We start from the raw sequence: 24,485 nt of genomic DNA on the forward strand, positions 1-24,485 counted from the left end.
AGGGGCTACTGGTCATTCTGAACTAACTGGAACCTCCATGATCAGACAGTCACCCCAATCCTATGCATTTCTACTCAGAAGTAAGTCCCATTGTACTCAGCCAAGCTTACTCCCAGGTAAATGTGGATAGGATTACAGCCTGTGTTTGCTACAAGGACATACAAGAAAGCTACTGTTTTCATGCCCTGCTTCTTTGGAAGCACCTGGTTGGGCTTGTAGGAAGTTAGACTAGATGAACCTTTGTCTGATTTCATTGCCAGTTGGCCCTTTGCCACCCAGTCCTAATTATTTGTATCAGCATGAAGAGATTCTCCTGCAGCTTGCTGCATATGGATCTTGAAACTAACCTAAACACTCAGGGAGGTGCATGGCTGTGTCAGGCAGTTGCAGCCAAAAAAAAAAAAAAAAAAGGCAGCACAATTTTTTTCTAACAGTTTTATTGTGGTATAAACCTTGTCACCACCCAGGCTGTGGTAATTAAAAACAGACACAGAGACCAGAAAAGGAATAGAACAGGGCATCTTCTGACCTCCTCCCTAATTGAGCAATCTAAGTTGATGAAGCAATGGGGATAGAGCCACCCATAAGTTCACTGGAGAAGCCTCTGGATCACTGGAGAGCCTCTGTCTGGGGGCATTCAATCCACCTGGCTCTTTGTTGATGTGGGGTAGTATTCACCATCTCAAAATCTTCTCTGTCCCTAGAATGTCATCCTACCCTTCCATAAGAAGAGCCCTGCTGGATCAGGTCATAGGACCATCTAGTCCAGCTTCCTGTATCTCACAGTGGCCCACCAAATGCCCCAGGGAGCACAAGTGTCCCGTGTGTGCCAGGGCCACTTTTCTCAGTTTAAGAACTACTACCTGTGTCTTCTTAACCCCTCCCTCAAACCTCCCACTTGGCTTGTTCATAGGGTTGCTCCATTTCCCAGTCTAACAGGTTCTATGCCTTTAACAGCTGCAGATCCAGCTATATACGTACAACAGATGGACCCCCAAAGCAGAGGGTGCACCTGTTGATCATCTGCCTGTCAAGCAGTTGGAGAATGCTCACTACACTGTTTAGTACCTGACACTAATATGTCCTTTGAAGCTGAGGTGCCTGTACTAATATAGGCTGTGTGTGTGTGTGGGGGGGGGGTATTTTCTATGTGTTCTCCTGAAATATGATGGGGGAGGCAGAAAATAGAAGCCAGCTCAGGACAATGGGACATTGCTGGGGAACTGTTGCACCTTTTGCTCAGACCTCTCCAAGCCCTGCTTCAGCTTGTTCCCCATGACCAACATGCTCTCCCCTTAACCAGAGTCCCTTTAGGACCAGAGAGAGAGTAAGGCTTGTGGTTTAAGTTCCTGTGCTCATTGTGGAGGTCTGGGTTCCTCTTTGGTGCTGTTTGCTCTTCCTGCTCGAGGAGAGCAAGGCAAGTGTGCTCCTGCTGTCACAGGAAACTTGAATCTCTCTCCTTCCTGGAACGTGGGATCCAGGGACTTTGGAGTGAGTGTACCTGGATGGAGGAAACCAGGTGAGCTCTAGCCCCGCCCCTTCTCTGCTGAGAATCCATTGCTCTGGGAGAGAGAAGGAAACCTCCAATGTGAGCAGCTCATGCTTTGGCCACCCCAGGTAAGGGAGCTGCATCCTCTTCTGGCAGCATACCTGGGCTTGCCTGGGACTCTGGCAAGGTGCATTTCCTCCCAGAGTATCTTACCTATTTGCCAGGTAAGCACTTTCAAGGAGAGAAATTTCCCCTGCCCCCACTGTGCTTCCCTAGGGCTGGTCATTTCTTCCTGCCTCGCTGACCCCATTTCTGGGGTCTGTTTCACTCTTCTGCACGCCTTTCTCCACTTTTAAAAAATCCTCTCATCCTTCCATATTTTCCTCTGCCCTTCACTTTTTCACTCTTCAGTTATTTATCTTCCTTTCATTATAACCTTTTACGCTTTAGCATTTTATTTTCATTGCCTTAAGACTGCAATCCTAGACATGTTTAAGCTGGGAATCAGTCCCTATCAAACTCTGTAGGGCTTACTTCTTAGTAGATACGCACTGTACAGCATTGCACCGCTAGCGTTGTTCATGCTTGTGTACCACAACTTGTTCCTGTATTTCTTTACTCAGTCTCCAGTTTTGCATCCTGTTTCTTTGCAGCTGCTTCCTTCGCTCTGGTTTAAATCCCCGATTATTAATTTGATGTTCTCCCTCCTTCCTTCAAAGAGCAGCTATAGGTAACACATGCTTTGTATGCAGGAGGCTTCAAGTTCAAGCCCTGGCATCTGACCATGATAGTAAATATCTGACTAGGTATCAGATTTAGATGAGCAGCAGATGAAGCTGTCCTGCTAGTATGTGGCCCCCTTCTTTCACTGCATCCCTTTTCCCCACTTTCATCCTTCAGATCCTTCCTGTGTCTGGCTGCAAACAGAGGGCGTATACTGGCCCATGGTCTGACTTTTTCAATGAAGGTAACTCTGTTCCTGAATGGCTGGATGAACTGGACATTGACATTTGATCTAGTCTAATTGATATATAAGCCATACACTAAATAAAAAAATAAATAAATCCTTCAGAACCTTGTCTCCCTCAGAAAGTTACTTGCTTTACTCTTAAATTCCTGCCCAACATTACATATACACAACAGGGATCAAATGTGTACACCTGTGGGCTGGGCAGAAATGGGCTAATGATCCTTGCATTCTCTCACACACATATTTCTCAATCACACCCCCCCCCCACAGCCCAATTCTGTGCATTAGACTCATCCAGGGCAATGGTAAATCCAAGTTTAGGTGTATAGGACTGCAATCCACTCTATTCTACACAGTGTTTGTCCTTTCTTTTCTGATCCCTCAAATCTTCCTTTTTCTCATTCTATTCTGCAGTTTCCTTCCACATATGCAGGTATACTCCACTCACTCCACTCTTCCATCATCCTCTCCTCCCCAATGACAGGGCCCAGCCACCATGAAACTACACATCTCCAGTGCTCTTGTCTCTTCCCACCTGGAATATCCCCCAGACCGGCAGGGATTACTCTATAAGAAGAGTAGCCGCACCGCTTCCTACCAGCCATGTTGGTGTGAGCTCCGGGGCAACCTTCTCTTCTACCGGGAGCGATATGGAGACCGTGAGCCCCTTAGGCTCATCATCCTGGAAGGCTGTACTGTGGAGCTGCAGGAATCTGCCTCAGAACCATACACCTTTGAAATTTCCTACCCTTATGGTTTACCTGGTAGCCGGTCCTACAAGATGGCAGCAGACAATCAAGAAACCATGGAAAGTTGGGTGCGTGCTCTCACTACGGCAGGGTTTGAAAACCTCCGGGCCTTGGCTACTGAGCTGAAGGGGCAATTTCAGGAACTGAAGAGCCAGCAGCTTCCTAAAGTGGAGGGATGCTCTGCAACAGACTTCAAGACACCCTATCCAAGATCAGCAGAAGAAAGGGAATTCCTAAACATGGATTTCCCACAGCTCCATCAGAAATTTGGAGAGGACATTGTGAGGCTAAGGTATCTGTGGTTGGAGGAGAGAAAAGGAAAGAAGCAACCAGAGGGAGAGAATTTGATAGATTTGGGGGAGAACCACGCCAAGTAACTCATGGGGAGTAAGAATCTATATGAAGTTTGGGGAATAGCAAGCATTTGGAGGGCCAAGCATGACTTTCTGATGAAGATATCTGGTGAGCATCTGTCAAATCAGACACATGTTGATATTGGCCTTTTTTAAAGGTGAATAAATTTATATGTAAAAAAAGATACCCTCTGATAATTCTTTGTTCACCTGCGTATCAGCAAGAGGCACAGCCCTATGAGAAAGGAAGGGACCTCTGTTCCGTCTCCTAGCCAAGGGACACTTTTAAGGAGTCATGCTTACAGTGTTCCTCCTTGCTCCCAACACATCACTGTAAAATCCCTCCTCCTGCAATTAACGAGCTCCCCTTCAAAATCAAAAGCAGGGCCTTGTTTCTCAACAATGGTTTCATGAAGCATCCGATTTAAAGTCACAACCAGATTTCCAACCTAAATTTCATGCATTCTTATTTATGCTCTCTTATGCTTAGATTCACTTAATACACTGGGTGGAAAATCAATAATGCACAACTCAAGAAGTAGGAGTGTGCCAGACTGTTGTCAGAATAGGACTGAGAAGACCTGGGTTCATATCCTACTTGGCCATGATGCTCAAACTGACCTTGGGCCAGTCAGACACATTCAGCTCAACCTATGGCTGTGAGGATAAAAGGTGGCAACTCCTGGGTATGTATACAAACACGAGCTTGTTAGAGGAAGGGTAGAATGTAAGTTTTACGAATAAATATGAACCACTATGCCAGACCTAGTAAATAAAACAATCCCATTGATCACCCATGCTTTGTAATGCACGAAACTATCCAAACCAATTAAGAAAAGTCTCTCTACCTAAGCATACCCTTGAGGAGATAGCATTCCCTCCTCCCCCCTGAAGTGGCTACCTCAGCACCCGTCAAGACACCCGAACCCACCTCAATTAGTGAATACACTTAATGAACTTGAGTTTTGTCTGTTAACATTATTAAACAAAGCAATGGGGAAAAAATCCAGTAAGAACGAGGCACAAACGACAAAAAAAAATGAACAAGAGGACAGTAAGAAGATGTCAGCTGTAAACTTCTGAATTTTCTGCTCTTCCTAATTAGATAGGTGAAAAAAAAATTAAAAAGGCAAGGAGAGAATTGGTGAATTCCTAATTTCCAGTGTCTGTCCCATTAAATAAAAGCACAGGGCAAAAAAAAAAAAATCCCAAGTATCTGTATACATAATTACAATACTGAAACATATATATAATATATGTGTTATAGAGAAAGGTTATGTACAGAGACAAGGATGGGCTAATGGAGTTTGTTTGCTTTTTTTGCTGGGTGGGATTGTGAACTCTAGGAGAAGCCACTATTTGCGGCAGATGAATCCTGGGAAGCAAAATTCTGAAACAGGTTCATGATTCCAAACTATTCCCAACTGCAGAGAATACGAAGAGGAGAAAAACAACTCAATGGAATGTGAAAGCAGAAGGGGCAAGAGAGTCAAGAGAGGGAACCCAAGTCCCCACTTGGTTCTAGCCTAGTCTGACCTGCAAGACAGACAGCAAGAGCTTAGTCTCCCCAAAACCTCTCTTCCCACAGGATTCCTAAAGTAGCATACCAATACTGCTAGCATCCCAGGCTCCTCTAGATTGCGCAGGAATCTGATAGGCAACTGGCAACTGTCAAAGGCCTAGGTAGCAAATACCAGAGTCTGAAAACATAATAGGAAAAAGGGGGGAAACATGATGCTACTTTGTGGTCAACTGTACCACAGAGGAAGAGAAAATACATTCCAGTTATTTTAAAGGGACCTGTTTACTTTTCACTGAGGGAGAAGGGAATAAGGCATGTACCATTTGGGCATAACTACACTATAAACTAAAGCTGTGATTCCCAAACTTCTGCTCAGAAGTTGGGAACCACCTGCGTCTTCATGGGGGCAGGAGGATGGCAGCAATGCAATCCCCAGGATTGCGCTGGTGCCAGGAACAGGTTATTTTTACTCACTTAACCCAGTACCAGCCTCCAGCTGGTGGGGGAGCCCCATGGATGCCTCTGCAGGACTCCCCAAGCCTTAGAATGCGTAAAAATCACAATTGAAACCCACTTCCAGCTGCACAATCAAAAACCAGAAGTGGTTTCCAATCACAATTTTTTACTCATTCTGAGGTTTGGGGAGCCCTGCAGGGGCATTTGCAAGGATCCCCTACCCCCTAAGGCAAGTGCTGGATTTGGTAAGTTAAAAAAACTGTTCTGTTTCTGGCAGCAGCGCCAACGTGCGAATCACGTTGCTGCCATCCCCCTGCCCCACTCCTTAAAAGGCCAGGGACAAGTGCTTCCCTGGTTGGTGGGTCATGACCCACCAATTTGGGAATTACTAAACAAAAGCCATTTTGAAACCTGTTTGTCATGGCTGCCAGTTCAGAAGCTCTATGAAGAGAACTGTGAGGCTCTTACAGAAGAGAGTATTCTCAGTATCTTCTCAAGATACAAATTCCAAGGATCCTCTGAGTGAAGCCATGATAGTTAAATTTTCAACCTGTTTAAATTTGTAGTGGAATTATGGCTTTTCATTGAAAAAAAAATGGACAAAAATAGCTCGACATATTCTTTGTAACCAGACAATGATTTCCAAATAGTGAGAATTGTCACAGAATACGAGCGCTGGTGTTTGTGAAGAAACACTTTGCAAAAACGTCCCCTGGGTGGCAGAAGCTCCCAAGGAACTTGGTGGCTTCTCTTTCTCTGCAAGCAGTGAATGGCCAAGCAAGGTTTCCTTGCCTGAGAAAACCTTCAGAAATGTGTATCCCAGAAGGCAATTTTCAAAGATGGCAAACAGGATCTCTTTTCCTCCTCCTTATTGAAAAACAGAAAACTCCCTTGACTGCTTATCAACATGGGGTATTTGTAAAACAAAACCCTTTCCAAGTAACTACAGGAGCAATTTCTTCTCTTTCCCCCACTCAGGAATGGCTGTCAAGATTCTTAATTATAAATTGCTTTTTTTTCAGATAACTAAGAAACCTCTGTAGAGATGTGGTTTTAGAAGCTCCTGAATGGGTGAGCCTTAGGCAACAGGGTTACCACCACCCACCAAGACAGAGAGTCCTGTTTCCAACAGCTGCACAACAGGCAGAAATGACAGGCCCAGTGCATCCCTTTGGTGGGTATACACGCTGGGAGAAGCCCATCCTTGTTGAATTTCTGCCTGTCATGTAGCTCTCAAAGTACAGAACTTCTATCAGACATCCTAGCCTCTATTACCATGCATGACGGGGTAGGCTAGAGGGGACTTCTCTTATAAGCCTCTTTAAAGTCTGTCAGGTTTGGAATAGAACAGGGGAAGACACAGCAGTGTTAAGAGGGCCACGCTGAACCCCTGATGAAAGAAGAGCTTGCTTAATATTTTGGAGGGCAAAGTAGAAAAGACCAGACCTCGCTCTTGGAGGTCTGGAAGAGGACATATGCAGCCTAAAGTGGTTAAATATCTTAAGGAGAGGGTGTTTTATGTACAGTACTCAAGAGGGGGAAGTGGGAGTTATTATTAATAATACAATTACCTCCTTAGTTAAGACTCCAAGCTTGGGAAAGGGTGGGGCAAGTGTATGTATGCTCACAACTGCACTTGTTGGGCTGGTGAAATTTGCAGCGGGGCAGCCATCTTCTGAAGCCACACAGAGCACAGTGGCCATCTTATTTTGGCCCTGTTCATCAAGGGAGGAAGGGAAGAAGGTCAAATTCACCTCAAATCAGGCACACAAAAGGGAGGTAAGAACATGGACACAAGTTAAAGATCCCCTCTAGTCCACTGTGGCCCGAACTAGAGTGGTTCAGTGCACAGCAACTTGGCACACCTCCACCTGTTCTCTGGGTCCCCCTACCATAACAAAAGTCCCTGGTGGTGGCCACCAAATTGGTCCTTGGCTGAAGAAAGGAAGTTATTGGGGCTTGTGCTGCCCCCTATCCCTACTCAAAAGTATGTGTCTTGTAGCACTGATGCCCCTGTTGCTTCCCCATCTTTCCCGTCCTCAGAGGGTGGTAGGGGGGCTGATTTGGGTTCCTTTTTCCTCAGCGACAACTTCCTCTCTTTCTTCAGCTTAGCTTCCTCTTTGGATCGTTCCTTCTGCTGCTTCTTTTCCCTCTCCTTTTCCTGCTTCTCCCGCTCCTTCTGCAGCTTCTTCTCCCGCTCTTTTTCCTGCTTCTGCCTCTCCTTCTCCTGCCTCTCTTGCTTTTCACGTTCCTTCTCTTTCCGTTTCTCTTCCTTGCTGCTGCCAGTGGTTTTCTTGAAACCTCCCAGAGGCATGTTGTTCCCAGTGGGGGAGGGTAAAGCTGGGTGGAGGCCTTCAGAGACCACCACCTGACTCTGGGCAGCTGGAGGGACTGGAGGGGGGGCAACGGACACAGCCAGGGCACCAGCGGAGTGTGCTGGGGAGAAGGACAGGCCACTTGTGCTGCTGTGAGTGACCCTCTGCTTCAGGCCTGTGAGGCTTAAGAGACTGGCGCTGGCAGTCAGGGGCGGGTTCATGCGGTGACACTCCTCGCGGATGGCTCGCGAGCCATGCAGTCGGCGGGAGGGCTTGTATTGGAGCTCGCCCCGTGTCTCTCGCCACTTCTTCAGTTGGGTGGCATTCTCTCGCTCTATGAGTGCTTCAGTCACTGGGATATTTATGACCTGAACAAGGTGGGAGAGAAAAGCAGGGACAAGAGGAATGGGCACATGGCATGTGTTACGAAGCACCACAGCCCACCACCTACTGAAAACCCTCTTGCACACCAACACCCATAGACACACTGGGAGACCTGTCACTCAAAACAAGGCCAGTGCCTCTCTTCTGCACAAGCCCACATGACAGCTGCAGTTCAAAATCACATCTAGATTTTTTTGTTTTCTCCCCCAGGGGTATTGTTTCTGAACTGAAAATCCATCTGGGCAGGTTCCAAGTTTGAGGACAGGAAGGGTGGGAAGCTGCTTAACTCTTTCCACTCTAGTGCTGTTGCACTGTAAAGTCACCCTCCCCTAAGCTGCTTCTTTGCCCAGAGGAGGAAAACATTTTTCAAAGTCTTTTCACAGGCAAGTGAAAAAACCATTTGGGCAGGTGATTTTTTAACAGCAGTGATTTTGTACTGAAACACAAGGAGGTGAAAAACTGAAGCAGGATCTCTCTGCCAACCCTTCCTCTACTCTGACTCACAGTCTGCCCAAGCTGATTTGGGTTCTATTTATTAAAAGGGAAAAAAGGAGAAGGAAAAAAAACCACAGAACCCCATGCCTTGTGTAGTCTGAGGTTGGCAGTTCTTTTAAAGCAACCTTCCCCCTCTCCGTTTGGGGAAATGAGGTAAGATGAGAATTGCCCTGCTGGATCACATCAAAGGCCCAGCTCTTTCAGCCCCGTTTCTTTCAATGACCCTCCAAATGCCTCTGAGAAGACCCACAAGTTGGTAGCAGCCTTCCTACCTTGCTTATCCTCCCCAGCAATTTTTATTCTGAGATGCACTGCCTAGGAACACAGAGGTTCTAATTCACTATCATGAACAAAAGGCATGGACAGACCTCTCCTCCACTAATGTGTCTAATTCCGATTTAAAAGCCCTTTAAGCTGGTACCCCGCACATCATGTGGGAGTGAATTCTACTGATTAGTTACGGATTGGGTGAAGTACTTTCTTTTGTCTGGCCTGAAACGAAGGGAAGGCATACCTATGGGAGTAGAACTGTTTAACAGAGCATCTTACTTTCAAGTAAGCATGCTTAGAACTGCACTCTTTTAATACTTAAATTTCAGTAACAATGGTTGCAACAGTTTTTGGAGAAAGGATGAGTTTTAACTTCTTTGGAATGGGGCTAATGGTCTCTTTGGATCAGGCTGGGTCTAAATCTAATAGAGTAAACCACGTTGCTGGCTTTTTCACATGGGTGTCTGCTTACTGTGCAAATGCAAAATCTAATACATGGTAAAGAAAAAAAAACTTGAAATTCAAAGCTTTCCTTCAAGATAAAACACTCCATAAACTTTTAGTTATCTTGGTTGATGAAAAAAGTTTTAAAACATATTCGCAAAATCCATAGTTGACTTAGAACCTGGGTAATAATTTGTCATGAAACATTTTTAATCAAAACTGAAATGGTTGGAATTCCTTCAAGAATGCAGGGCAACCTGTATTTAAATCTGATGTTTCTTGCATTATCGATATATCTTTAGTTCTGTCCTATCTCACTTTCTGTGTTATTGCCATCTTGCAACAGCTTCTCCTCAGCACCAAACCCATGTTTCACACCTCCAGATCCAAGACTGTTCATCTTGGCTTGGCACAGCAAGTCTCACCTCTAGGACCAGGCTGTCCTCTTGCATGGCCTGAACAGGGAGATTTCGCAGCTTCTCCATTGTCTCGTACATGCCCTGGCACGAGCGCAGCTTGTCCACAGAGCCCAGAGTATTTCGCAGCAGCACCAAGCCCACCCTGAAGATAATCTTCACACCTGCATGTAGGTAATGTGTGGTGAATCAGAGGTCAAGAGAGAGGGGATCATACACATCATATCCAACACAGGGGTCCAAAATGACATGAAACAAATAGAGAAATAGGGGAACATACAGGTGGAGGGAAGTGGTACTTGGAGATTTGGCAAGAGGAACAGATAAAGTAGACCCAGAGCTGCATATCACAGGAACATAAGGCCAGCCCTATTGGCTATGTGTTGTGTAAAGAACCACTTTATTTTGTCTGTCCTAAAATCTATTACCTATCATTTCACTGGGTGACCCTCCCAAATTCTAGTATTATGAGAAAGGAAAAATTGCTTCGTGTACTTTCTCCACAACATGAATAATTGTAAAAAAATGAGTACCGTGCTCCTCCTTTAATTTTAATAAAATAACAAAGTGATCATACCACTTTGAAGTAATCACACAAGAGTAGACTTGGCATCATAAGAATCTTAGCTTACAATCTCCCTTTTTGGGGGTGTTTATTGAATAAGCTTCCAGCCCTCATGATTGCAACCAAAAGTTTGGCAACCATGTTCCCAGTGGCTTAGGAATTTTCCTTCTGTCCTGGGACAGAAGGGCTGTTCAGCAAAAGAAATCTGATTCCTAGCAGGAAGTGAAGATTCACTGTAGTTCTTCAGCATTTGTAGAGGTCACTTTCCTTCAATGGAATCAGTGGAAGAGAGAGAACAAATACTAAGTAACAAGATACATAAGGCTTGGCAAATGGGGACCCAAGGATGAGTCTCACCTTCACAGAAGAACATGTCCCAAACACGCAACACGGAGCACCAGGGCAAGGTTCGAGAAAAGATGCACATAAACCACTCCGTCATGTACAAGATGGGGTCGACCTTGTATCGCTTTAGGTGGCGGTAGGCAATAGGGGATGCCCGACGTAACAGGGCGAAGAAGATCTCCCCGTCCAGCTGAATTGCCTCCTGCACAAGATACATCTGAGATGAGGGGACTTCAGGGAAACTGAAAATGGCAACCCATCCCCCCCAAATGCTTCCATCTTCTGCCCTTTAGTGCTAAGAATAGAGGTGCCAAGGATCAAAAAGTGCACCCAAAAATAAAGAGCAGACACGGCAAGCCTGGTTCCACTGCAGCCAACTGAAACCTCTGCAAGTTGCAAAGGAAGATATGAGGAGAGAGGCAGAAATTCTGCAGGCCTGAAATGGTGTCAAGGAGCACAATTTGAAGCTCCACAAATCTAAGAGGCTGCTGTCTTTTTATGTACAGAAGCTCTGTGACTTTAACCACTGTGTGAAAGACAGAAAATCAGAGAAAAAACTTTTCCCAGTATGTAAGTGGGAGAAGCTGCATCTGGTAATTTCTGCCAGCTCCGCAGCTCTTTAAGGCACAGAGTATTTGTCCAGCAAAAAGCACAACCAGGCCCTCAGGGGAAACAAGTTGCCAGCCACCTCCCCTTTTCAAACTCCCCAATTCATATGACAGGTAAATCAAAGTAACACTTAACATTTTCACCTCACTCCCTCTGAGCCTATTCTCTCGAACATTTTCAAACAGAGTTCTCACTTTGTTAGAGAAACTTTTGCTGATCAAGAGAATACCTTGCTTGATCAATTAAAACTGCACTTGAATAAGTATCTCCTTAGATGTAGGCAAGAAGGGGAATGGCCTCTCCTAAAGCAGGGAAATTTTTCTAACCCTTTGTACATAAAACAATTGTTTAAAAGAGTCTGCTGCCTGAATAATTGGAGCACAGTTTCAGTCAATCTAGATCAGGGGTCTCCAAACCCCAGCCCAGGGGCCAGATGTGGCCCGCGAAGAGCCTCTATTCAGCCCACGGCCAGCCTCTGATCCCCCGAGAGCTTCTGACCCAGTCGACCAAACAGAACCAGAGTTGTGCTTTGTGTGCTTTATTTCCTAGGCTATGTTGGTGCTTGGAGAAATCCTGGACATTTGAGCCCATTCATTCATCTAAGTTCCACCTCTAACGTGTTTATTTAAATTTTATATTTAATTTTTTTTTCTGGCCCTCGACACCGTGCCAGATATTTAATGCGGCCCTTTGGCCGAAAAGTTTAAAGACCCCTGATCTAGATAGTCAATCAAAAAAGTTGCATCTCTCATTTCAAACCAAGTCATCTCTGGAAGCCAGGAGTATGTGGAAGGAAACCTTTGTCCATCATCAGCTACATAACAAAACAAAAAGACATTTAAAAAACTCAGACAGGTGGGCCAACCACCTGAGCACATGGTGAACTTAATCTATAGAGCAGTTATGGGGGGGCAAATTTCATTTTGATTTAGGCGGAGGTGAGAGAAGTGAAACAGATGGAAAACAAAACTTAAGAAAACCAGTCACATGAATTGGGCTCCAACAGGGAAATGAAAGTCAGGCAACATTTAGTGTATACTGTATCCCCCTTTAAAGAGTTCCTGCTCCTGCTGGAGAAAATTTCAAGAGGATGGGCCTCCCTGCCCTTTCCTGGAGGCCCTCCAGAAGTACTCATTCCTCTCTAGAAAGCAGAGCACAGCAAGATCCTGGGATAGCCTCATGTGCCTTCACTCAGTGCCGTCCTCCTTGTAAGGAAGAAGCAGGAGAACTCCTGTTCATAAGGGATGGCATTTCCTTGCAAATTACCCCTTCAGAGAAATACCAGATGACAAGTGATTTTGCTCATGGGAATGCAGCCAAACTCACCAGTCCAGCACTATAGTAGCCAGGGAGGTATTTCTCACAGATCTGTACAAGGCACCAAAAAGCTTGCTAGGAAGAGAAACAGAAAAGGAAACTTCTTAGCACTGACCATCCTGACAGTTCAATTTTCCTCCAAGAATCCTGGCTTGCTTCCCACAAATGCAAGAAGCCAGTGCAATTCAATTCAGAAGGGCTAGCTTTCCCAGGTCACCACATGTCCTCCAGACACTGTGCAGGTCCATCCAAGTGAAGATGTTCAGAAAAGAAAAAGCAGAAGATGTGGACACAAACGGTCACTATAAACAGCTGTGAATCTCACTTGGATGGTTTAAATAGGAACTGACATTAACACTGCCCCTGCATAATGACATTGGTGTGCCAGCCTCAACTATTGGGAACAATAGGGAAGGGTGCCAGGACTCTGGAAACACAAAGGAGAGCTTCAAGTGGCAGGGGCTCAGCAGGTTAGGGGTCAATGGTGCAAGGAAGGCCATCCTTGTCATCAATGAGACCCCAAGAGTTTCACATTTAAAGGGTTCCCATGCAACTCACATTGGGTCCTTCCCAATGTTGATGTTTGCTGGCTCTTCACAGCACCCATCCACACCACCTCCACATCACTTTAAAAGGAAAAACAAAACCCATGTTCTCAGACATTTCACCATGCTTCTCTCCACTCTCCAGTACAATGAAACAACTCCTTACCTCTGCAGGCATGTGCATCAACAAAACTGCAGCAACAGGTGCCTGAGCTTGGCAGTACCCTTCTTCTGGCCGGTAGATGGTGTAAGCTTTCAGGATGCGGTAGAGGTCCTGCTGCCTATGAGAGAAAATGATTGGGAACCCAGCCTTTGGAGGGGGGGTATAGATGACAATCAACCCACATTGGGACTAGGAAGCACTGGAAGATGTAAGCAGTACTTTGGTCTCCAGAGGACTCTATTTCAAACCAAGATCACCTGGTTCCCTGAGCAGAGTTACGCAGCCTGCTTTATTACTGTGTTTTATCGCTAAGGGTGTATAGAACAGTCAAGGCTTAGGATTTTCCAAATCACAGACCATGATACCTTTTGGATTTCTGAAAGTGAGACTGGGAGGGCAGGAGGAGTCATGAGTACTTTTTTATTGTGGGTTCAGGTACCTGAGGTTAAGGATGACGTGGTGTGGGGAATTAGAGGTGTACAAGCTACAGCAGTGAAAGGTGGGAGGAGCTGGACAGGCAGGTGATGAAGGAATGCCTGAAGGTGTCAAGCAGTATACCTGTTAAGCCAGTGGCTCCCAACCTTTTTTGACTGGCGGCTCCCTTGACCTACTGGGCCACTGGCTGCGGCACCCTAATAGAGCTACAATCCTATACATCAGTGGTTCCCAAACTTTTTAGTACCAGGACACACTTCTTAAATGACACTCTACTGGGACCCACCCAGGTTTACCAGACTTTTTAAAAAAGGGTATTTAGAAAGAAATATTTATTTATAATAGAAGACCCTCAAACATTTATCTCCCTATATTTACACATGCTTGCAAACTGCAGGAGCTCAGTTCCTTGCAGGGCAGCAGCTATCTTGCAAACTGCAGGAGCTGAGCTCTTTGCAGGGTAATTAGCAGCAGTATCTAATTTTGGAATAACCTCAGGGCTTGAGACAATTAGTTATCTGAACTTTCCATCAGCCTTTGGTGAGCCACCAAAAATGAGGTCGCAACCTACCAGTGAGTCTCAACCCAATTTGGAAACCACTGCTATACATTGTATAGGGCAGTGGGTTTTTCGTGAAGATTCCATGGCTCCCCTGGCTGGTTTCCGCAGCTCTCTGGGGAGCCACGGCTCACAGTTTGGGAACCATTGCTTATAAGTGGTCTGTTGAGGTGGAGGAAGGCTCATCTAGAACACAGGGCAATCCAAGATGATGCTATTTCTAGCTCACCATAGCAAAATCAGCCCATCCCACTTCCCTTCTCTCACCCATGGCCTCCCCGAGCAGAAAACATCTCATGGAATGGGAACTGCCGGTGTAGGTCTTTCTCAATCACGTCAAGCCACTTGGGGTCTCCAGGCTGACGCTCCAGTTCCTAAGATAGGCAACCAAAGAGGAAAAAGCTGAGAACATAAGAAGACTGATCTGACAACACGATCTGATCTGCTTGATCAGATCAAGGATCCATCTAGTCCAGCACCTGGCAGGATTGGCATCTTCCTCTCCCAGCTAAGTTCTCTCCCTTCACAGTACAGGAGCCCAGAAAAACACTCAGAAATACCTCAAATTTCCCTAGATTTTGATCCAGAAGCTCCTTGCTGTTTGAGAGAAGTTGCCATGCTTTGGCACGGAGGGAAGAGGGAATCCCTTTCCGGCAACGCAATTTCACCTTCAACAAGATGAAGAAATGATTAATGAATGTTGTATACAAATAAAGCAGTAAGCAAGCCAAGCAAAATACAAATCAGCATCTTCTATATGGTAGAGAGAAGTCTGGGACTGGTGTTTGCTCACCTTCTGGAATCTGCGCGACAGCCATTTGTCCCAGTGGGAAAACATGTCCAGCCACTTGAGTTCCCGTTGTCTACATACATCCACAGGAATGGGACTTGCACTGCAGAAAGAAAATACGTGAAGAGACACATACTGAGCTAAGAAGGGAAAGGCTACAAGTTCTACCCAATGCTGCCTGTGTTTTTAAAAGTCTGGATAATTTATAGACTGATCTATTTTGCATGATTTATGTGGCTTCTGTCATGGGAATGCTGAATGGGAACGGACAAAGAGTTACATTGTGCACTGATACACTCTGACTGTAGGAACAAAACTGCAAATCTTTTCCTGAGAAAGAGAAGTTACGCAGTCATACAGAATGCTGTGAGACAAGACATTGTGAGGACACTGGGACATGTGGGTTCCAAGCTCTTCTCCACCCTAAAAGCTTCTTTCCCTCCCTCTCCAGGTTCCCATTCTTTGAGCAATGCCCCCAACACACACACACACGCAGACACAAAGTTGGAAAGACAATCCAGTCTACACTGTTCTCAAACACTTTCTAAGCCAGCATGTATTCAGCCATCCCCAAATATAGCACCTTTGACTATTGTCTTTTCCCATAGTCCCCTTGGAGCCTGCAAGACAAGGGCAGAGAGTTTGGTCAAGGTCTAATTCAGAAAATTTCTGTGAGCAGATGGTTAGTACAGAAGCCCACATGAAGGGAAGCCATAGCAGTCTGCCTTCTTTTTAGTTCAACATTGCTTTATATCAGGGGCTTCTAAACTTTTTGGCAAAAGGGCTGCATCAAATACCTGGCACAGTGGTGAGGGCCGGAAAAAAAATTAAATATAAAATTTAAATAAATGCATTAGAGATGGAACTTAGATGAAACAATAAATGAATGGGCTCAAATGTCCAGGACTTCTCCAAGCATGAACACAGCCCAAGAAATAAAGCACACAATGAAATGGACCCCCATTCCCCCTCCCCAAAAGCCCAACTCTAGTTGTGTGTGGTCAGCTGGGCCAGAGGCTCTCAGGGGATCAGAGGCTGGCCGTGGGCTGGAAAGAGGCTGGCCGTGGGCCACATTTGGCCCCTGGGTCGGAGTTTGGAGACTCCTGCTTTATAATAAGGAGATGGCAAGCTATGGTAATTTCCCTTCATGTGGGCTTCCCCACTACACAGACACAGACACAGAGAGAGAACACAAAAATCCTGGATTAGACCTTGGCCAGGCTCTCTGCCCTTACCTTGCACCCTCCAAGGGAATTATGGGAAAAGAGTATACTGAGAAATACCAACGTAATATCCTTCCACTTTGCCTGCAGCCTGCTTGAGATAATGTTCCCAAGAAGTTCCTGCGTCAGAATGTTTTGTGGTTTCTCACTACTCATTCCTGCCTCTGCTTTCACCAACTGCGAACATGACTCCACATGCACAACTGGATGCCCGGTTCTAAGGCATCAAGCTTCTAAAAGACAACACAGTATGTCCAAAGAAGGTGGGCTAAGGTACATATTAGGTACATATAAGGTCCTGGATTGAGACCTGGTTGAAGACCAAGAAACAGAGAGTGGGTGTCAATGGGCAATTTTCACAATGGAGAGAGGTGAAAAGCGGTGTGCCCCAAGGATTTGTCCTGGGACCGGTGCTCTTCAACCTCTTCATAAATGACCTGGAGACAGGGCTGAGCAGTGAGGTGGCTAAGTATGCAGACGACACCAAACTTTTTCGAGTGGTGAAGACCAGAAGTGATTGTGAGGAGCTCCAGAAGGATCCCTCCAAACTGGCAGAATGGGCAGCAAAATAGCATATGTGTTTCAATGTAAGTAAGTGTAAAGTCATGCAAATTGGGGCAAAAAATCAAAACATACAGGCTATGTCAGAATGCCAGATGCAAGGGAGGGCACCAGGATACAGGTCTCTTGTTATCTGCTGTGCTCCCTGGGGCATTGGGTGGGCTGCTGTGAGATACAGGAAGCTGGACTAGATGGGCCTATGGCCTGATCCAGTGGGGCTGTTCTTATGTTCTTATGTAAAAGACAACACAGCATGTCCAAAGAAGGTGAACGAAGGTGAATGAAATTAGGGAGTCCTTCAGCTAACTGTGGCACAGGGCACCCTCTGCAGTACCATAACTGTGGATGGTGGAGAAAGGCAGGAGAAACCAAACTAGGCCTTGTGTGAGGAAAAAAAATGTGAAGGGTCTAATGCCATGTTCTCCCCTTCCCACCCCCATCAAGTTCAGCCAAGGGGACTTAAGGAAAGTGATCTCATAGAAGAAACTAGGCAAGGCTCCCTTTCACAGAACCCAGCAAGAAACAGGAAGGGTGGCTTGCCAAACAGGAAGTGGTGGGTTTTTTCTTCTTTAATTGAAAAGCCAGGAAGGGAAGCGAGAGCCAGGGGAAAAGGGGGTTGCCACAGAGGCCAGGAGAGTAACTAGACTCCTACAGCCAGGACTATAGGAGGAAGGCAGCACCTGGGGCTCTTGCAGTGCTCCACTTCTCTGCCAAGCACCTTAAGAGTTTCCAATGTTATTGGGCTTGGCTTCAGCTCCTAGAGAAGCCAAGTGTCTGGCCACCTCACCTCAATTCAGTTCCTGACAATGGTGTGCTGCAGTGGATGGAGCTCTGGGTCTGATTCTAATTTCCAAGTCATATTTGTATTCTTCTGTTCTTCCAAGAGCTGGTGTAGGGTTTATGCCATTCTCAGAAAAACCCTGCAAGTGACTTGCCCTTGAGATTGTTGTGGACAAATGGCAGGCGATACACCGTTTCGCACATTCATAACCTCTCCACCATGGTGGCTCTGAGTCCATCTGCAACTCCTTCTGGAGACAAAAAGCTTAGAACATGAACTCATTGCCATTTACCAAGGGGACAGAAAAAGCTGCCCCCCCCCCATCATATATTCCTAACTGTACTGCACCTTTGTATGGATTTTAATTAGAAGTTGCTTTGGGAACCAACTTGGCTGAAAAGACTACTGTATATATCAATACAGTCAATAAAATACAGAAGTCCTGCCTCATCTCAAAGCCGACTAAACAGCCTCCAGGAGGGGGGAAAAAGAGAGTATGTTTGCTTAATTTACTCTAGCCTGTGAAAGAACTTTTGTTTCTTTCACAGGCTAGAGTAAATTAAGCAAACATATCTTAAACCACGCTAAGCAACTGTGATAATGCAAGAAAAAAAGCTAAATGTGTAACAAAAAATCCAAAATTGCTCCCAAATAACTCGAGAATCCTGATCCCTCTATCTAAGCCTGTCTCAAGTTAACATAAATGCAAAGGATGCTGGATGTCTGGTCCAGCTCTTCTGAGAACATCCTCCTCCTCCTCCTCCTCTGGTCTAAACCAACTGGCTACTAGCAAACATGACTTTATTCTTATTGTCTTTCCTAACTGGTTTTCCTTGGCAGATCCAGCTCCATATGCAGCTGAAAGATAACAGAAGGTTATACAGATGGGCAAGCAGAAATAGCAGCTAATCCACATGCAAAAAAGAATCGTCCAACAATTGCTTTTGCCCCCAAGCAAAGAAAGCCATGGGCCCTCTGCCCCACCTCACTCTGGTGGATGAAACAAAAACCCCTAATCCCCAGCACAATCACACTCCACTTCTATCCAATATTCTGCGGATGAACAAGCTCACAGTCAACAGACTGAGCAAAACCACCAAGAATTTGCCCTTGTTGTCCAACTAGCAAGTAAAAGCCCATTCTGTGATTGAAATGGGTTATACAAATAAGGCCTGCCTGCTGAACCTGAGTTTTCATTTTCCATTTCCATTTAACTTAAAGGGTAGAATTTGGATGATTTGTTCCAGTCGCATCTATTTATTCACTTCCCAGTGACTTCAAAAATGGGTCAGTCCAATTCCTGAAGAATGTGTCTATTAGGTGAGACAGTATTCAGTCTCCAGGTGAGACAGTATTCAGTACCTCCAGATTCAGAAGCAACCTCATCCCTACCACCAGCACACCTGTACAATGTCTCCAAATCCCTTCTTAAAACCACCTCTCCTGTGAAGCCCTTGGCACAGCGCCTTCCCCATTCTCTACTGTAACTGTGCTTAAGTATGCACAACGGAGACAATCACATATTCTTCCCCTGTTTATCTTTGCCTCCCTCCCCCCTTCTCTCTTCCATCCATTAGACTGTAAGCCCCTCAGGGCAGGGTCCTGTTCTGCTCCACATAAAGCATCACTAAGATGATGCTATAGAAATAAATAACCAGCCCTCCACTCAGCAGTTAACAACAAAAGGGCAGCCACCTGGCTGTCACCACTTTGCTCTTGGACTGCCCTGGAGCCTCTTAGGGAACAAAGTGCTGGACTCCATGGACCTCTCATTGGATTCAGCAAGGCAACTCTTAAGTATTATGCCATAAAAGGAGAAAAATTCGGCCATGAGTAAACCTTTAAAAAAAATTTTTTTAATGAAAGCTTGGTATTCAGAGATGACTGCAGCTAACATCAGATTTGACAGCCAACTTCACATCATAATTCAGCTACACCAGTTTCCAGACATTCCCCCACCCCTTCCATACACACATACACACACAGTTACATGCAGGATCCAAAATAATCCTCTTGTGTCTGAGAGGGTCACTCCAACAGGAGAGATGGGGTGTTCCATCTGTCCCCTCCATTCCTTTAAAACCAACAGATGACGTACTATTACTCCTTCTCCTCTTTATATACTGCCCTGCCTCTAAGGAGCTCAGGGAAGCATACACAGGATGTTCTTCTTTTATCCTCACAACAATCCTGTGAGGTAGGTAAGGCTGAGAAATAATGGATCATAGGATAACCTTGTGGTTCAAAACACATTCCCATCCCTATTCTTTCACTAGTCAGTGAAACCCCACATTACCATGCTTAGGAACTGAGGCATGCAGGACAAGGCATAACCCTGGGCTAAACTGCTTGACTAAAGGCCACAGACAAGTGCCTCCCAGGTCAGGCAGAGGTACGCCTCTGAAGCCACCTGGTTGGGGCCTGGATAAGCAGCTGGCTAGGAAAGTGTGGAATGCATCAGGAAAAGAGAAGGAAAGAGAGGGGCACATCCTTACTAGCAGACCTCAAAAGCTACTCACAAGCAACAGCAGTCTCTTCATCATCCCCTATGGCACAAATCATTGCAAAGAACCTATCAGCCTCTGCACAAATTAGTTCCTCAAGCAATCTCTTCTCACACAAAGTCCACATGGATTGCAAGCTGTGGGAACTTTACAAACCTGAGAATCTGCACCTGAGAATTTTGTTTACTGCTTGCCAAGCTAAGCAGCCAAGACACATGTGAGAAAGTCAACTTGGGGCCAAGAGTCCATTCCTATAATGCTGCTTCAGTAGCTAAAGTTGTACATGATTTCTGGAGAGACTGGAGACTATTAGCAGCTGCACTAGCCAAGACGAGGGGCCAATTCATCCCAACTCCAAATGAGACCAGGAAGCCATTTATCCTTTCATTGCTTCCCAGTACTTGGAAAATTTAAGCAGCAATCCTAAGCATACTTACAAACAAGTACGTTGCACTGAAACTAGTGAGGTGCACTTCCAAGTACCCACAAATAGCACTTCATTGTAAGGGAAGTTTGGGCATGCTTTCCTTGGCTATACAAGCTAACAGATACTGATATAGATACTGATATAGAGCTCTTGGATGAATTTGTCTAATATTTAGCTAGCCCCACAGTTGGAAAACAGAAAGTTCCCTTGTCATCTCATCCCCCATGCCCCACCCCACCCAATACATGGAATAAATGGGAACTATTTAGAAGGGGAGGTAACTAAGGGCGCAATCCTACCCAATTTTCCAGTGCAGCCATGCAAATAGGACATGTGCTGCATCCTGGGGTGGGGAGGCAGTCACAGAGGCCTCCTCAAGATAAGGGAACATTTGTTCTCTTACCTTGGGGCTGTACTGCGGCTGCACCAGTGCTGGAAAATTGGACAGGATTGGGCCCTACATTTCCAGGATGGTGTAGTGCAGTGTTTCTCAACCAGTGGTATTTGTACTACTGGTGGTACATGAGGTAATGTCTGGTAGTAATCTTGGGACTCCCAAACCCCCACCACCTGGCAGTGAGACCAGCAACACAATGTGTCAAGCAAGAATAGGAGGCTAGGCTTGGTGGGCAGAGCTCCAGTGTGCACTTTTGGTGCACTTGAAAAAGCCCTCCGATCTGCCATGAGCCTCTTATCAGTGTTTGTTGTATTGCAACTGGCTTCCCAATCCAGATAACATTGTCAGTTACTTCTGCTGATACTTTGAATAGGTGGGCCATGAAAAGTGGTACAGTGTAGGACAAACACTGAGAAAACCTGGTGTAGTGGAAGATCCAAGTTCAAATCCCTGTTCAGCCATGAAGCTTCCTGGGTGACATTGCGCCAGTCACTACTCTCAGACTCACCTACCATACAGGGCTGTTGTGAGGATAACAGGAGGAGAAGAACTATGTACATCACCCTGAACTCCGTGGAGGAAGGATTGTATAAAAATGTGAAAAATAAATAAAGTTTGATGACACAGCAGTGCAGAGTATATACGCTATTCTTCAGGTCAAAAGTCATTGTTATAACAGTCTAGATCCTCCCCAGTTGATTTTAAAGTTAAAGCTACAGAATCCCACCTATTCACCTCCAAAATATTTAGGACAAAGACTGATATGTAAGGAATACAGAAGTCCAGACAAAATGAGTAATACAACACAGCAGCCAGCACCCTTCCAATGAAATTACACACCCAAAGAGACAGTTCTTGTTTCAGAACAACAAGGGCAAAATCCAAACTGAAGAGGAAAAACATAGTTATGGAAATAAACACAGGATGAGATCACAGTCATATCTAGATGAAGAAATTAGTCATTCAGCATGACAGGAGAACACTGCTAAAAATTACATATGAAGCTGCCTTATAGTCAGACCCATCTGGTCCATTGAACAAGTACTGTCTTTTTAGACCAGCAGAGATTCTCCAAAAATCTCAGGCCAAACAGATCCAAAGATTTCAGACAGAGAAAAGCCTTTCACACCCCTTTCACTATAGACTTCTGTTTGTTTTGATTTGTTTTTAAATTGGAGATGTCAAGGATTCAACCAAAGACTTTCTATTTACAAACATATTCTACTATCAAGCTATGGCCTAGTTAGGGTTTCAGAAGTCAAGCCATTTGTGGTCCACAAACAATCCAAAACAGTTGTACCCAACTGACCCTTACAACAGTTTCCATACTATTAGGAAGTTTCACAATTACACAAGCATTCAAATTCTTTTGTCCCTTCCATACCAAAGTGAAGTGATCAATACGCTTTGTCAGATCATTAGAGGAAGTGTGCAAATTGTTAAAGATCACCCTACTACGGTGAAGTGCTGGGTTCAGAATTAGAGTCAGATTTTGTCTAAAGAAGAACATTCTCATAACTGAGGGTCCAATCCTAACCAATTTTCCAGTGCCAGTGGTGCTGTGCCAATGGGGTATACACTGCTTCCTGTGTTGGGGAGGCAGGCAAAGAGATCTCCTAAAGGTATGGAAACATTTGTTCCCTTACCTTGGGGCTGCATTGCAGCTGCACCAGTGCTGGAAAATTGGATAGCATTGGGCCCTTAGGGCCGTTAGGGCCACCACAAGATGCAGCACACACCTCACTGGTGCAACTGCACCAGCACTGGAAAGTTGGATAGGATTGGGCCCTTAGTCCTTAAAGCCTTACCAGCAGAGGAAAAACTCATTACAAGCTCCCAGGAAGTCACAGGTGAGAAGACACTACCCAAACCAGAGTGATACTTTTCAAGAAGGATGGGCAAGCATCTCTGGATGATTCCTTAGTAGTGACCATCCTGTAAGGGTAGTTGTTTGGGACAAGGATCTCTTTCAACTCTATGGATTTCCATTAAATACATCCATCCCTCAATCCAATAATCTAGAACACAATCTAGGGCTGGTGGTAGTCGTGTTTTCCACTTCCAACATCCTAATTCAAGTTGCAGCATTGCCCAACACTAGAGTCTTCACTGAGCTAGTTTGTTCTAGATAAATATATAGTACCTTGACCACAGAATCCCCCCTCCCCCAAGGAGGGGGTGGAGGAAGAGAAGGTTATCAACTTGGTGCCAATACTTACTTTGTACCTGAATACTGGGTGCCCCCTATGAAGCCATATTTGTCTGTCTTACGATATGGCATTCCATTGATCTCAGAATCAGAACCCATACTGCTAGCATCATCAGCAAATCCAGGGCCAGTCAGTGACTCTAGGGTGCCTGACATGAGACTGACAGAATCCAAGTAGCTCAAGGTGTCAGGAGCTGGAGGGGCCTTGGGTGCTGCCATACCCAGGCTGGACTGGGACCCCATGTCCTGGAATGGCTGTGGAGTAGAGAGATCATGAGGCGCTGAACCTTCTGGAGTGGTGGGTGAAGTACTCTCTGGTGGCGTCGCCGGGCTGGGCGCCACAACTACCACCGTTGGCGATGCTGGTGGAACCGGAAGGGATTTCACCATGGTCTCTGCAGGCAGTGCCACAGGTGGCGACATCATTCCGTCATCCTGGGACAACACCACTGATGTTCCATTGACTGTTGCTGCGGCAGGTACGGAAGCCACTGAATTTGCCACAGGTACTGTCACCACAGAAGTTGAGGCTCCCACGGGAATCGTGTCCACGGCTCCGGCTCCAGCATCGGATGCCACGTGCACAAACGAGGCCACGGCTCCATTGTCGTTGACTGCAGGAGACCCCTTTGCGGTCATCACACTTGGTGCTGCTTCTGGGGGAACACAAGCTGCTGCCGAGGTGGTCGGTGTAGCCGCTCCCATGCCTTCCACGGCCACTGTGTTCGCTGTAGTCATGCATGAAGCCCACACGATTTCTGGAGGCCCCATTGGTGCCACAGGAGCTGGGCCAGGACCCTTGAGGGCGTGGAGGGCAGAGTGGGGGGCATTGTACCGAGGAGGGGCTGATGGGGGCTCCCCAGAGGCTGCCTCCATGACAACAGTGGCCCCCTCCCCCCAGTGGGGGGGTGCGGCCTTGTGGCCCAGCCAAGGCCTGAGCTTCGGGGAGGGGGGAAGCCAAGAGCCTCACACTCCCCCCCCGACTAGGTGTAAGCGGCAGCAGCAAGAGGGGCAGCCACCCTGAGCTGCGCGCGCACCTCCAGCCTGTCCACTCTGAAGCTGAGCCAATGAACGTCAAGGAGGAAAGCAGTCTTAGCCAATCACGAAAGAGAAAGGGGACAGGATGGCAAAGGCCCGGTGCCAAGGGAGGGGACCGGCGGAGGCCGAGCCAATCGGAAGGCACCCGGGCAGC

The 24,485-nt window shown here is 46.1% G+C and overlaps 2 protein-coding genes across 2 annotated transcripts; one reads left to right on the plus strand and one right to left on the minus strand.

Annotated features, from left to right (window-relative positions):
- The first annotated feature begins 1,412 nt into the window (after window positions 1-1,412).
- LOC136651673 (sesquipedalian-1-like) lies at window positions 1,413-3,702 on the plus strand. The gene is made up of 2 exons (XM_066628280.1): window positions 1,413-1,519; window positions 2,944-3,702. Exon 2 carries the CDS (start codon window positions 2,956-2,958, stop codon window positions 3,583-3,585), a length of 630 nt encoding a protein of 209 aa, XP_066484377.1. The 5' UTR covers window positions 1,413-1,519; window positions 2,944-2,955; the 3' UTR covers window positions 3,586-3,702.
- A 2,442-nt stretch (window positions 3,703-6,144) lies between these two features.
- On the minus strand, window positions 6,145-24,298 carry TBC1D10B (TBC1 domain family member 10B). Its single transcript, XM_066628954.1, has 9 exons — window positions 23,304-24,298; window positions 15,195-15,294; window positions 14,962-15,069; window positions 14,669-14,775; window positions 13,411-13,525; window positions 12,709-12,774; window positions 10,786-10,975; window positions 9,873-10,027; window positions 6,145-8,222 (listed from the first exon to the last, which is right to left on the minus strand). Exons 1-9 carry the CDS (start codon window positions 24,167-24,169, stop codon window positions 7,521-7,523), a joined length of 2,409 nt encoding a protein of 802 aa, XP_066485051.1. The 5' UTR covers window positions 24,170-24,298; the 3' UTR covers window positions 6,145-7,520.
- Between the last annotated feature and the right edge of the window lie 187 nt (window positions 24,299-24,485).

The sequence above is a fragment of the Tiliqua scincoides genome, chromosome 5 (assembly GCF_035046505.1).
Source record: "Tiliqua scincoides isolate rTilSci1 chromosome 5, rTilSci1.hap2, whole genome shotgun sequence".
NCBI classification, from domain to species: Eukaryota; Metazoa; Chordata; class Lepidosauria; order Squamata; family Scincidae; genus Tiliqua; species Tiliqua scincoides.

Coding starts and splice junctions, on each gene's coding strand:
- LOC136651673 (XM_066628280.1), top strand. CDS start 2,956: ATGAAACTACACATCTCCAGTGCTCTTGTCTCTTCCCACCTGGAATAT.
- TBC1D10B (XM_066628954.1), bottom strand. CDS start 24,169: ATGGAGGCAGCCTCTGGGGAGCCCCCATCAGCCCCTCCTCGGTACAAT. Junction 15,070..15,194: donor TGTCGCGCAGATTCCAGAAG/GTGAGCAAACAC, acceptor ATCTTGTTGAAG/GTGAAATTGCGTTGCCGGAA. Junction 13,526..14,668: donor TCTGCTCGGGGAGGCCATGG/GTGAGAGAAGGG, acceptor TTTCTCTCATAG/GCAGCAGGACCTCTACCGCA.